General features: G+C 42.4%; 1 protein-coding gene across 1 annotated transcript in view; it reads right to left on the bottom strand.

The window, feature by feature from the left end:
• The window catches only part of PPFIBP2 (PPFIA binding protein 2), a 126,992-nt gene that overhangs the window by 24,802 nt on the left and 87,604 nt on the right, over nucleotides 1–14,586 (bottom strand). The window contains exons 11-17 of the mRNA XM_056852133.1: nucleotides 8,922–9,028; nucleotides 8,774–8,838; nucleotides 8,504–8,587; nucleotides 7,125–7,185; nucleotides 4,922–4,963; nucleotides 3,630–3,774; nucleotides 697–729 (exon numbers count right to left, since the gene is read on the bottom strand). Of these exons, the coding sequence (XP_056708111.1) occupies nucleotides 697–729; nucleotides 3,630–3,774; nucleotides 4,922–4,963; nucleotides 7,125–7,185; nucleotides 8,504–8,587; nucleotides 8,774–8,838; nucleotides 8,922–9,028 (537 nt within the window). The remainder of the gene's footprint in view (nucleotides 1–696; nucleotides 730–3,629; nucleotides 3,775–4,921; nucleotides 4,964–7,124; nucleotides 7,186–8,503; nucleotides 8,588–8,773; nucleotides 8,839–8,921; nucleotides 9,029–14,586) is intronic.

Genomic DNA, 14,586 nt, shown 5'->3' with positions numbered 1-14,586 from the left:
GAATCTTCACAGAGCACTAGATGTTTCGCGGAGCACCAAGTGCTCTGTGGAGCACAGTTTGGGAACCGCTGGCCTAAAGTATCTAAAATTTAATCGAATTAAAGCATGCTGCAGAATATTCTTGAATTCAGGGTACACACATCCTCTCAAATTTATACACCGGGTATCTTACACATTCTAATATTGAGTTTCCATTAACAGCTATGGAAAAATCTCATCAAAATGTAACCAAAACATAACACGCTGGGAAGACCAGGTGGAGGAAAACAAGATATCCCAAGCTCTGTAAGCACACTGCACAGTGGTCAGATTGTTCTTGAAGAACTAAAAGGTAAACGTCTGAGTATTATAAGTAATTCCATGAGATAATAGAAGGGTTTTTAATTTTGCCCAACCATACACACACTTGCAGTCCCACTCTAAGCAGGTCTACTCAGAATCCTACTCAGGCCTATTCAATGGGACTTAGTCCTGGGAAAGTGGTTTGAAGATGGCACTGTCAATCATCTCGGTCCAGGTTTCCTGCTGACTAATTCAGAGAACAAAATCTGGTCTGTCTAAATTTCATTGTACAAATAGCCTCAAGGGTCACAAATCAAATTTAGGCAACATATTATCATGTTCAACTGAGAATTTAACCCCCCCCCCCAATTTATAGTTAGTGTAGTCGCTTTGCACTGATTGGGTATACGGTACCTAATACTGGCGCACTGACACTCCTGACGCGATCTTCAATCATTCCAAGAAGCAGAAAGCCATATGAAGAAGCAAAGGTGATGGGAAATTCAAGCAAAACAAAGTTATAGAAAAGCAAAGAAAATGAACAGCCGAAAGGCAGGAAATTAAAAAATTGACAGGAAGCAAAAGTACCAAAGCAGGTGAAGGTGAGCCCTCAGGGAATGGCGGGGTTAACTAGAGATCAAAACCATCCTAGTTGAAACGGTACGTTTCCAAAGAAGACTTTCTAAGCCTTATATTGTCCAAAAAACAATTCCATTTCTGTTGGACATATCCCCGAGCAAACACCTACGCTAGACAGAACACAGGAACAAGGACTCTCCTGTTTCTCAGTTGAATGCAAACAGTCATCCCAGGGAAACACAGTTGTTTGTCAAGTGCTCGGTCCGCTCTCAGGGCTCAAGTACCAGTTTTATTTATAATGAGAGGTCAGAGAACCTCTCTTTTCTCAGGAGAGTCCATGGCATGTGGAAAGTATTATTTTTAGAGGTTGATGTCCTCAAGCCAGCCTCTTAACATGGTCATTAGCCAGCAGAGAAATGCTACATCCTGAGCGTGACCTAGTTCTTTTAAGACTGCAATACTTGGTCAAAACAACATTGTTTCAGAGGGCATTTGGGTGAAACTTTCTTTTGATTTCCTTCTTTTGGGGTTTGTTGGTAGGTAGGATTATAGGCTATCAATTAGGCTGTTATTCTACAGATTTGTATTTATTGTTATCCATTCCATAGGCATAAATACGCCAACACTGACTGAAATGGTCTTAAATAAATTCCTAAATATGGGTCTTGACTGCAGGCAAAGTTATTTCATTCAATGTAAAGCTACCCTGTATAATCACAATTTTGAAGCTTGGTGCAGAAGCACAACAGACATTGGGTTGCAACTAGCATGTTAATGAACATAAGAACATAAGAAAGGCCCTGCTGGATCAGACCAAGGCCCATCAAGTCCAGCAGTCTGTTCACACAGTGGCCAACCAGGTGCTTCTAGGAAGCCACAAACAAGACGAGTGCAGCAGCACCATCCTGCCTGTGTTCCACCGCACCCAAAATAATAGGCATGCTCCTCTGATACTAGAGAGAATAGGTATGCAGCATGACTAATATCCATTTTAACAGCCATGAATACCCCTCTCCTCCATGAATATGTCCACTCCCCTCTTAAAGCCCTCCAAGCTGGCAGCCATCACCCCATCCTGGGGCAGGGAGTTCCACAATTTAACTATGCATTGTGTGAAAAAATGCCTCATTAATAACATAGAAATACAAAAGATGTACAAAAAATATACAAGGAAAACTGCCTAAAGTTCCACTGAAAATTGCCAGAGCTTAATTCCAAGAGATGTGTTTAGGATGAAGGCAATGTCTACAGACCCTTCCTGGGCATGATGGTCACTAGGTTATACTGACAGCGAGTTCCTGCTAGGGGGGCAGCTGTCTAAGGAGAAATTTCACATACAGAATTCTGTATATCTAAAGTTTTGGCACATGCCTGCAAATGCCTGGCTTTGGCTGTTTGCAGGCACACCGTAAGGGCTAAACTACACCGTACAATTTGTAATGTGTAGCATCTGGGTTCCCCTGAGCTGACTTTGACTCTGACAGTCAGGAGGGGGAAAGCTTGTTATCCAAGCACCTGGGGCCCCAATTCAGATCAAGACTGAGGCACAGGGGGAGAAGACTCCCCCCCATGCCATTTATCCAGCCCAAAATGGGCCCAGGGTGCTATTTCTCCTTTTGGAAGGCTGGCTGTGTGCAGTGATGGGCTACTTGCACAGCCCCCCAATGGGGCAAACAGCATCTCCCCGGCCTGTTTTGGATTGGAAAAATGGTAACAGAAGAAGGCTTAACCTGCTCTTCTCCACTAGCCATGCCCCAGTCCTGATCCAAATCACAAGTCTGTATGCTTGGAAAACAAGGCCCCCTGGACTGAAGTGAAAAGGGGCTGGTGGCAGCTACTAAGACTGAGATGTGAGGATTCATACCCCAGGGTTTTTAAATTTTGTGTGTTGTACGCCCATCCGAATAATCCCTTGGACGACTGTTTTTTGACAAGATTCCCTTTTTACTTCTCCAAGACCACATTATAGCATACCGTATATACTCGGGTATAAGCCAACCCGAGTATAAGCCGACCCCCCAAATTTGAGGCCAGAAAAGGGAATTTCTTATTGACCCGCGTATAAGCCGAGGGTCAATAAGAAATTCCCTTTACCGGCAATGCTGCGCTCTAGAATGGCGGCCGCCCCACCCCATCCCACCCCACCCCAACCCCAGTGCCATCCAAGGGGGGGAGGGGGAAGAGCCCCTGAACCCCCTACTTACCGGGAGACGCGGCGAATCGGCGGCGTGGCCTTCCTGGGCCGGCAGGAGGCCTTTCCAGGCCCCTGCCGGCCGGAGGAAGGCGCTTGGGCGCGTGAATGGCGGCGGCGCAGCCGGCAGGGGCCTCCTGCCGGCCCAGGAAGGTCCCTGCCGGCAGAAGAAAGGCGCCCAGGCGCCTGGGCGGCGGCGGAGCAGCCGGCAGAGACCTCCTGCCGGCCCCTCCAGGACCCTGCCAGCAGGAGAAAGGCTCCCTGCCGCCTGGGCGGCGGCGGAGCTCCCGGCAGGAACCTCCTGCCGGCTCCTCCAGGCCCCTGCCGGCAGGAGAAAGGCTCCCGGGCGAGGCTGCGAGCGGTAAGTTCCTCCCTCCCTCCTCCTCCCCCCTCCCACCGTATTGACCCGTGTATAAGCCGAGTTCGGCTTTTTCAGCCCTTTTTTTGGGCTGAAAAACTCGGCTTATACACGAGTATATACGGTATACCATAAAAACAACTGCAGGCTAAATTTCATCCAATGTTAAGGCATGTTAACTACACACAATGACTTCATTCTTCTCCCTGAAATACATACTCAGGCTCAGTATGCTGTTGTCCTCATTGCCATTCACACAGCATGCATCCGGGGAAGCAGGCACATCATCACCGTTATGTGCAGGGCGAAGAAGCTTCCCTGGCAAAGTCTGGTACTTGCTGCTTTTCACATGTGATTTGCTTTCCTTAAAAAAAAAAAAACCCAACACAAATCTTACAATTACATTTACAGTCTGCTGCAATTATTTCAAACTGAACTCTTTTCCCTATCTGAACTTGGTGCTCTGTGGTGAACATAAGAAAAGCCATGCTGGATCAGACCAAGGTCCATCAAGTCCAGCAGTCTGTTCACACCAGGTGCCTCCAGGAAGCCCACAAACGCTGCAGCAGCATTATCCTGCCTGTGTTCCAAAGCACCTAATATCATAGGTATGCTCCTCTGACCCTGGAGAGAACAGGTATGCATCATGACTAGTATCCATTTTTACTAGTAACCATGAATAGCCCTCTCCTCCATGAACATGTTCACTCCCTTCTTAAAGCCTTCCAAGTTGGCAACCATCATCACATCCTGGGGTAGCGAGTTCCACAATTTTGAAATTTTGAAATTGCAGGTGCTGAGCTTTGGTGATAAGCTCTCCATCCTTTCCCCTCCAGTTGACGTATCAAGATTCCCAAGGAGAAGAACAACTTTCCAAATTCAGTCAGGCTTTTTTGGTTGTTTGGGAAACTATGAAGAGGATGAGGAGGAAGCCCTAAAGCTCAAGGAGCCCCCCCTCCCAAAAAGGCTCATCAAGCATCCATTTACCAGAGTTTGTCGTTATATCTGAATCATACATATATTAGTTCCTCTGCTAAAACCTACTTTTTGAGTCACTAATAAGATTTTGAATGGAACAAGCAAGAATTGCACTTGGAACTATACACATGGGTAGGGTCACACTTGCTTGAGTCACCTGGAGCAGTATATATACCAGTGCACCTGCTCTCTGCTTGTGTCACACTGTGGTCCTTGTACTTGGGAGGGGGAAAGGAAACGAATGGCTTCACCATTTTAACTGGTGGATAGACCATATGATATTTAGCCAAACACAAGACACTAAATATCAACTTCCCTTTCTCTACTGATCTAGGGAAGCTTTTTTTTTAAAAAAAGTATTAAAATAAACATCTTACAGAAAAACAAAAAGAGAAGCCTTTAACTAATCTGCCCAACACACTGTTTTATTAATGTTCAGAAAGAGAGGCATTCAAGGGAAACATGGAGTAAAAAATAATCACAATATTAAATAATGATTTCAATGTTAAAATGGAGTTAAACAGTTAATATACCTCTTGTTCTATATCACGTTCTACTGGCTTCTCATCAACATGCTATGTAGTTGCAGGAAGGGTAATTTCAAAACACGTAAGGAAAGAAAATAACAAACAAATGTTAGTGCAAACAAAAAGTGACATTTTAGTCTAGTGAACCTCTGTGAGGACACTAGGAGGTTTATTTTCTCCACAATATACAGCATCATGCCAACACTAATTATGATGTGTGTACCACATCTTCTACAAATACAGTCCAAATGCAGCCTCTACTGAAGTCTATGTAATTTGTGTCTTCTACTGGATCCAAACAAGTACACTGAAATTCAGGGATATAAATCAGATGTTTAACGACTCACTGAAATGATTATAAAACCACAAGAATCACTGAACTACACTAAGTTATTCATGCTAGCCAACATGATCATACTCAAGGCATGTCAGGATAAAAGGAGTCCCCAGACTCCCTTTACTTCTGCACACCAGAATGCCACATCTACCTGACAAGAATGTGCAGAGAGTATAACATGCTTATGATCTGATATACTCAACCCCACCCCACCCTCACCCTAAATGTGAGGGTTAAAGAACATGTGCTGTTGGGCCTAGAATCATACAGTTGGAAGGGACCACCAGGGTTGGGCCTATTTATATTACATTCCACATACGTGCCATTTTGATGTTAGGTTGAACAAGTGGAGATGTTGCATTACTGCTGTCTGACCACCATAAAGTATACCCTCTTTTCCACATGGAATCAGATAGGCTACTTTATTCAACAAACTGTGGTTCACAGTTTTTACCTTCAAGGAAACTCTTTCCACATTGAGATCAGTGCAGAATGTGGGTAGGCTGGGGCATGATCTGTCCATGACTCATTGAAGGGACCTTTACCTTTCCTCCCCTAATTCAAGTATAACTGAGTTTCTGCATAGGACCCTAAGAATACCCTGAAAGATCACATCCTGGGGTGCAGTCAGTTCACATGCAGTACTGGCAAGTTCTACTAAGCATAAATGACCTAAAACGACTCTGTTCATTGCAGATAAAGACTGGAAGTGATGGGCTAGTTGTGTTTCCAGGAACTTGACTACCATGACCAATCTCCTCACTGAGGAACTCCTGATAAGTCTTCTGGACAGATCCCAGTGTCCCGTAATACACATAGGATTCTGACTGGGCACATTCAGTCACAATACTAATAAGCTCCTATGCACCATAAATTTTGACTGAGTGCCAAAGATATCATTTTGCCTAAAGTTACAAACTATTATAATCTTGAACAAGTTTCTTGGATCTACTCGGTCCAACTCATTCCTCTAACTAATATGTTTAAATTTAAGCAGCACTACAATTGTTGCTGAACTCAATTGTTGCTTTATATACAGCAATGCTCGGCATTGTATTATTCTCAACGGCTAGCTCAAAGTGCAAGGTTTGCTACTGCACTGTGACAAAATAGTTTCTTAATCAGATAGAGGCCCTGACCTGGATAGCCCCAGAGTAGACTGATCTCAACAGATCTCAGAAGCTAAGTAGGGTCAGCTCCGCTTAGTATTTGGATGGGCAACTTGCAAGGAACACCTGAGTCATGATGCGGAAGTAGGCAATGGCAAACCATCTCCGAACCACCTCTTGCCTTGAAAACCCTACAGGGTTGCCATAAGTCAGATGTGACTTCATAGCACACACACACACACACACACACACACACACACACAAATCAGATAGAAACATACATAGGCACTAAATACCCCATAAGAGTATACAGAAAAGGGAGAAAATAAACCTAAACAAAATTAAATTAGTCCTTGATTAATTTGCTATATGTAACATCAACAGTACCTCAAAATATATTGCAAGCATAAAATCAAAATGTGAGAGGAAACATGCTGGAGAAACAGCATAAGAAATTCTGGGATTAGGCATACAGCCCCTGGGTATCATTATTCTGATCACACCTTTCCAACTGAGTTTGCTAGAAATATAACATCTGAGACACACAAATATTAAGGATCAGTTAGAAGATACTCTAAGGTATAAATCCATGTTATTTAATTGATTGTCTTTTAATGAAAAAGTATGGGGTATACCATACATTCAGCTTGTACAGACTTCTCAAAGCATGAGAATACATCAACTTTCTACTTGCTGGGCATAGTACATACAGAAATATACAACACACATTTATTATGCAAAAGCTAAAATGTTTCAAGCCAACCTTTTCCAGAGATTCACTTTGCAAGTCTTCTAGACTACTTGATATTTTTTTCTGAAAGACCCTTGAAAAGACAAGGTGATAAATAATGTAAAACACATGTGATGGTCAGAGTTGTAAAAATGACAATTAAACAGAAGTAGCGCGATGTAAAGCTGTGGTCCCTCGCCCTCTACCTGACAGACTTAACCCAAATGGCTTCTGAATAAATTAAGTTCAGTTAAGGGAAACAGAAAAAGAACAATAACTTTTATTTATTCCCAGGGAATAAGGTGGTTCAAAAGAGAGGATAGACATTATTTACAGGATAGACATTATTTACACACAGTCTTGCTGGGCTCATTCATTCATAAGGTTATAGTGGACAATTTAGCAGTGTAGGGAACAGTTAGCAGCAAAGTTTGTATCCTTGAGGTGAATACTGGCGTTTCCTTAACCACAGGACTCTTACAGTGTAAATGTGACCTCCTCTCAGAAGAAATAATTCTTTTTACTAGTTCCCTCAGAAACTGGGGCATGCAGAAAACTTCAGTCTCTTCCTCAAGCTAGCCCTTCTTTATCACAAAAGACAAGTTCTGAGATTTCCAAAGTCTCCTGAGACAGGTTCTCTTCCGACTAACACTCTGGAGACACAAACCCTATATCCACACATTCACTGGTTTAGCTTGCTTAAACACAAGGCAGACCCTGCCACAGGATCTCTCCCAGTCTCTCTTTCTCTGGAGGTTCAGACCCTGTGTAATCTGAGCTCACAGTGTAAAAGCTTTCCTCTCGCTCCTGCTCCCACCTGGCTTCCAGGGATCCTGACTGGCTGCTGGCTGCTCTGCTCATACACCAAACAGGACTAAATGGGATTGTTGCTTTCCAGAAAGGGGCAGGACCTTTGCCTATGTCACAACTAACAAACTCACATTTTTCAGGATTATCTAGGTAAAAATGAAAACGGACATTTCAAAAACCTTCTATCACTTACAACCTGCAGTATTAAGGCCTGACTTATAAATGACACAATCCATGAACCTAATACCATCACGATTAAAAGCACTTCCCATGCGCACTGGCCCACTAGTGTGAATCACTAGCATACCAGCAATCAGCATCTTGTGCAGGGGTGCAAACAAGAGTAATTCATATAGTCAGCCTTGGCTAATTAAAAGAACGGGAGGCTCAGTGGTTAGAGCATCTGCTTGGCATGCAGAAGGTCCCAGGTTCAATCCCCGGCATCTCCAGTTAAAGGGACTAGGCAAGTACGTGATGTGAAAGACCTGCCGGTCTGAGTAGACAATACTGACTTTGATGGACCAAGGGTCTGATTCACTTATAAGGCAGCTTCATGTGTTCATGTATAACACTACTCAAAAGTGTTCATTGCATACACTTACCTATTTCGGGGTTCCAGGCTTTCCCCATTTGTAGAAAGTAAGTTATTTGAAGGAACTGGAGAGCTTCCTCTGTTAAACACATTGCTAAGCACAAAAAGATTTTAAAGGGAAAATTTTTAGAAGCACATTAAACCTACATATCTTATATATTTCACCCCATCTGACCACATACTGTTACGACTAAAGCAGGTTTTTCAAAGGAAGTATTACAACAGAAAGTCAATGTTTAGCTCTATGGTGATTTACAAACAGAAGTGCACATGTTCTTGCCTGATTTCCAGTATTTTTTGAGGTGGAAGTGGCAACATCAGTTGGGTCAATTCCCCTTGAGGTACCTATGTAAAAAGCATGCAAGTGTGGGTAAAAAAAATGGGGAAAAATATTTGTTGCAAATGTACAAAAAGAACAATCAACCTACCTCAGGTTTATATAGCTCTATTGGGGTCTTATTCATGGGGTTCCACTTTCTTAAAGTTGCCTCGAGATCATCTTCGTTGCAACCAGCCAAAGCTCTTTCCGATGTTCCTGAAAGAACAGAAAGTTAGCACAGTATACAAATCAATGATTCTTTTTAAAAAGAAAGACTTACATTATGATTATATTTGGCTCCATTGAGAGAAGCTGCCACCAGTACTTGGGGTGGGGTAGGCTGCCATCCCATTTCATTTCAGCTGGACCTAAAACCATTCCATTTTTAAAAAAAACAAATGGACAAAAACCATTCCTGGGATGAAACAGGATCATCTGGCTATTGTTTGCCCCTGAAATTTTAAGATTCACTTAAAGAACACTTGTCACTTTAAGATCTGAGGCAGAATCTGACAGGCTCACTTCCACCTCTCACTTTCTCTCTCACGCCCCCTCATCTAGTCAAACATGCAGTCTGGCTTACTTGAGAGCCGGCCTGCACATAACACAATCCTTTTTATATCTGAGCAATCCAGGCATGACACGGACTCAATAAATTTTTAACTTTATTTTGGGAAAATGGAATAATAGGGTTGCCAGATCCCATACCCTGCCTGTTGTTTCCTGCTGTGGGAGGAAAAAACAACAACAAGGCAGTAGGGCCACAAGTGTAACATCACTTCTGGGGGAAAACCAGAAGTGACATCACATCTGTCTAGGAATCACCTGAAACTCTTTTATGGTTTATGACGATTCCTAGAGAGGCATGATGTCACTTCCAGGTTTTCCCAGAAGCAGCATCATGCTGTCGCCAACAGCCATCCCTAATTTGTTTTACCCTGAAAACAAAATATCTGGATAGTATTTTTAACACGACATACTATTTTAAGCATGCAGTATTTTGAACCAAGCTGAATTTACATGACATGTTATAAAAGGAACTATGCCTAATTATATATCTAAAAATGAACAAAACTAACCTTACAACTGGAATAATAAAAGTAATTCTTGGGAAGTGATGTCCCAAGTTCTTTTATAGTGACTACTGTCTTTTTTGTAATAGAATTAGTTATACTTAAAACGTTAGTTTGAAGAGGTTCTGTAAAATGCCTTCTGCTGGATGATACTACACAGAGAAGAATGTGTATTTTTTTAAAACCTGAAAAATGGGGCAGCTGGAACTAACCAGCTGTTTGCAAGTAACTGGAGTCTGATACAACTTCTATTGGTTCTGGTTTCCAAGTCAGAAACTAGATTAGAAAATGGGGTGAACTGAAAAGACTAATCATGAAAATTTTAATTCTTTCCATATGCATGATTCCTAGCATCTAACATATTTCATTTTTCAATTGATCATTTTGCATTGAGACTTCAATCCTAGGGGTATAATCTGTCCTTTAATCACATTAAAAAATCAAAACCCCGAAACATGTTCAAATTTCATGAAAAATTAAGATTTAAGATATTATGACAGTTAAGTGAACAGAGTTACTTTCTATTGCCTGTGTTTGTATTTCCAGAAATAATCCTGAAATGTGAGCTAACTGCAAAAGAAAGCTATTAAAGGTTCTTTTTCTATAAAACCTGGCACTAGGAGGAGAAGCCGACGTGGCTGTCTCTCTACTGTTCCATCTCAGACCCACAAATTGATCAGGAATTAATGTGTGAAAAGAAAATAACATCGGAAGATTTGCTGAAGATTAAAGTTATCCGATTGATGATTAACCCAGGTTGCAGCTTAAAATCTAACTCCATTAATCATCAGCAAATAAAAGTGTTCATATTAATCAATCAGTTAATATGTACGAGTAAGGTAGTAAGTCAGTTATAGACAGCTGGCTCAATGTTGACTCAGCCTTCCATCCTTCCGAGGTCGGTAAAATGAGTACCCAGCTTGCTGGGGGTAAAGAGAAGATGACTGGGGAAGGCACTGGCAAACCACCCCGTAAAACAAAAGTCTGCCTAGTAAACGTCGGGATGTGATGTCACCCCATGGGTCAGGAATGACCCCGTTGCTTGCACAGGTGACCTTTACCTTTTAAGGTAGTAAAAATTGACCAGGTTTGTTGTGCTGCAGTTAATGGTATTTTTTATTCATGATGACCCTCAGATTAGGAAATATTGCATTTTGGTACATACAACTCATTTTTGGGGGATGTGGAATGGTATAATATAACCCGACCATGTCAGATCTCGGAAGCTAAGCAGTGTCATTACTTGGATGGGAGACCACCCAGGAAGACTGTGCAAAGCAAGGCAATGGCAAACCACCTGTGCTCCTCACTTGCCTACAAAGCCCTATGGAGTTGCCATAAGTCGACTGCCATTTGAGGGCACAAACACACACAAACAACTTATTTTGAGAAGGGAGGGGGAAGTAGATTACTGTTTCTGTAGTGTTAAAGTTTTTCTCCTGGCAGCTTAAAGACCAGTGCGTTAAACTTAAGAAATCTGATCAAGTCTATAAGATGTGCAGAAACGAAAGCGATCTGGTCAACTTATTTTTCACATTGTGCTATAAAGACATAATTTTACACACATTAGCCAAAAGCACTGAATTTAATTAGGGCCGCTGTGGAATTTTATGGCAAGCCCTTAAGATTATACTATGTCATTGGAAAATATAACTGTAGAATATAACATTGTCCAAAATCATCAGGTTCAAATACTGTGCTCAGAAAAATGCAGAATTGGTTACAAAACAAGAAAATCACATCCAGCTTTTTCATTTTTTTTTATAATATGGAAAAGATCAGTAATTTAGTTGCAATGTTCCCTTTCCACTAGACTTGTTTATACAAAACAGCAAAAAAAGGTTAGCACACTGGCAACACCCCACTTTTTTAGTAAAATGTGTAATGTAACAAGTGGGAACATAAGAAAAAAATCACAGGCGAAGGGATAGTAATGGGCTTCAGAAGTCAGTTCCGCCTCACTCCAACCCCACTATTATGGAAATGGTAGAAGGGCCGACACCCGCTGCAATTTAAAGGAAGCTTTGGGGAGTGGGGTGTCAAAATGGGCTCAGAGAAATGAATGCCAGAAGGGCACACACACTCTCCCAAAATACCAGATCAGGCACATCCAATGAATTTGACGTGTAATAGATTCAGGACAGACAAAAGAAATAACTCTTTACACAACATGTGGAACTTTGCTGCCTTGGGATGCGTTGGTGAGCACTAGTTATTTCTTGGTTGGGCGGGTTTGCCATCAGGTCACCTCTAACTTATGCTGGCGCCTGGGTGGGGTTTTCAAGGTGAGGGACGTTCAGAGGTGGTTTGCCATGCCCTGCCTCCGTGTCACAAGCAGTAGTTAAATGACTTTAAAAGGAGATGTGACAGATTAATGCAGGTCCGTCGGTGGTTATTAGCCACTTTCAGAAGCAGCCTACCTCTGACTGCCAGTTGCCAGTGGGCAGCAGGAGGGGGAGGATTTGGCCTTTGTGCTTCTCTTTGCAGACATTCTGGGGTATCCGGTTGGCCATTGTATAAAACAAGATGATGAATTAGACTGACCATTGCTGTGATCCATCAGGGCTCCTCTTAAGTGCACTCCAGCTCTTGGAATGGCACTGCTTGCACGGTTTAGGAATGGGCTCTTCTTTGAGTGAGTTCCTGTCTTATGGAGAGGGGCTGTGGCTCAGTGGTAGAGCATCTGCTTGGCATGCAGAAGGTCCCAGGTTCAATCCCTGGCATCTCCAGTTAAAGGGACTAGGCAAGTAGGTGATGTGAAAGACCTCAGCCTGAGACCCTGGAGAGCCGCTGCCAGTCTGAGTAGACAATACTGACTTTAATGGACCAAGGGTCTGATTCAGTATAAGGCAGCTTCATGTGTTCATGGAATACCTTGTTTAGGGTAGGCTTGTCATTTGCGTATATAGCAAGCAAGTGAAGACTTACTTCAGATGGGATTTTATCTTATCATCCAGGTTTGTGATTTGTTTTAATATCCCTGTTTAGGTTATGGTGTTTTCACAGATTATCAAAAAAAGTGTTAGGATATCTTTTGAACCATATTGGATTTTTCTGGTATAGGAAAACAGGATTAAAACTTGTTATTTTGGAGCAACAGCTTTTAATATATGTTCAGTTATCTTTTTGGCTGAGATACTCTAAACGCAGACAGGACATATAATGTTTTATACGGTTGTCTGGTCAGGCAAGGATATATGCCTTAGCAGGCAGAATTTCTAAAAAAAAAGTTTTCTTAACTAGGAAATATTCATTCTTTAACCTGACAGAAACTTGGTATAACCTAATAAGGATAAAAGGCCTTGTGTATGGCTAAATTTTATTAGGTGGTAAACTGAATGTCACTGTGTGTCTTCCTGAATCCCCTGGAAACCAGAAACAAGGGAAGAAATGGTAAAGTGGCCCCCATCCCCCACCCCCAATCTTGCATCCTGAATGGGCAGACTAACCTCATTCAGACCCTAGAGACTGAAGCATCCCCAAGGGCAAACAACAGCATTGTTAAAAAATATTCGGATACCTTGTCTTCATTTCCTTGCACATTATCTTATGAAAATTAATGCACTGGAATCAGCTTTCATGTTCTTGGATTGAGAACTAAAATACTATTTTTTTTATTTCTAAAAAAAAAATTCATGTAGCCCAGGATAATAAAGACTACAGTTTGGATGCAACCGAAAAGCTCAGGGAAGAAACTGGCAGAGCAGATACTTTCCCGTTTTCCTCTTGCCACAGCACTATGCTTCTTGGCCTGAACATCTCCCTTAAGAGTAGGGTTGCCAGCTCTGGGTTGGGAAATACCTGGAGATTTTGGGGTCAGAGCCTGAGGATGGCAGGGTTTGAGAAGGGGAAGGACTTCTATGGGGTATAATGCCATGCAGTCCAGTTTCCAAAGCGGCCATTTTCTCCAGGTGAACTGATCTCTGTTGCCTGGAGATCGATTGTAATACCGGGAGATCTCCAGCCACCACCTGCAGGTTGGCAACCCTACTTAAGGATCAGGGACCCTCATTAACAAAATGAAAATAGTACAAGGGGGGAGAATTGGGTGAAATCAGTTCCTTGTCCCTTGTCTCTGGGTGCAAGTCACCAGAAGAAGAGGAGGCAGTGATTTTGTCCAATTCCCCCTCCTCACTGCAGCCACCACATTTAGTCTGCACTTTGTTCACAAAGATCCCTGATGGGCATCTCTTCACCCCACTTGCAATGGCTCCTGAAAACCACCCGAAGACAGTTGTTGTATCTGACTTACCCTGGCCTAAGTATAAAATCCCAGGTGTTAGATTTCTCTTTAAAAAGCAGCACACATCAAATACACATCACAACCTCACATTAGAAACTAGCTGATGGCCCTCAGGCACAGGGGTCTCATTGAATGAACGCCTAAGATCTGCCTGTCATACACATATAATATAAACATATATCATATTGCCTTGTCTGGAGTGCAATTTTTATGTCCTAATTTTACCACTTGTGGCTGGGGAGCACTCGATGATAAGGTTGCATACTTAGTGCATGGGTTGTGGATTAAAGATTAATAATACAAGTAAATATAAATTAGAAGCTGCCGGGCCAGTAGTTTGGGAGAGATGGGAGGCAAGTAGGCAAGAGGTAGCTGAGTCTGCTCTGGCTCAGTGGTAGAGCATCAACTTGGCATGCAGAAGGTCCCAGGTTCAATCTCTGGCATCTCCAGTTAATGGG

The sequence above is a fragment of the Euleptes europaea genome, chromosome 6, assembly GCF_029931775.1.
Source record: "Euleptes europaea isolate rEulEur1 chromosome 6, rEulEur1.hap1, whole genome shotgun sequence".
Lineage (NCBI taxonomy): Eukaryota > Metazoa > Chordata > Lepidosauria > Squamata > Sphaerodactylidae > Euleptes > Euleptes europaea.
Note: the sequence above shows the minus strand (reverse complement) of the source record. Positions and strands in the feature narration are given on the sequence as shown.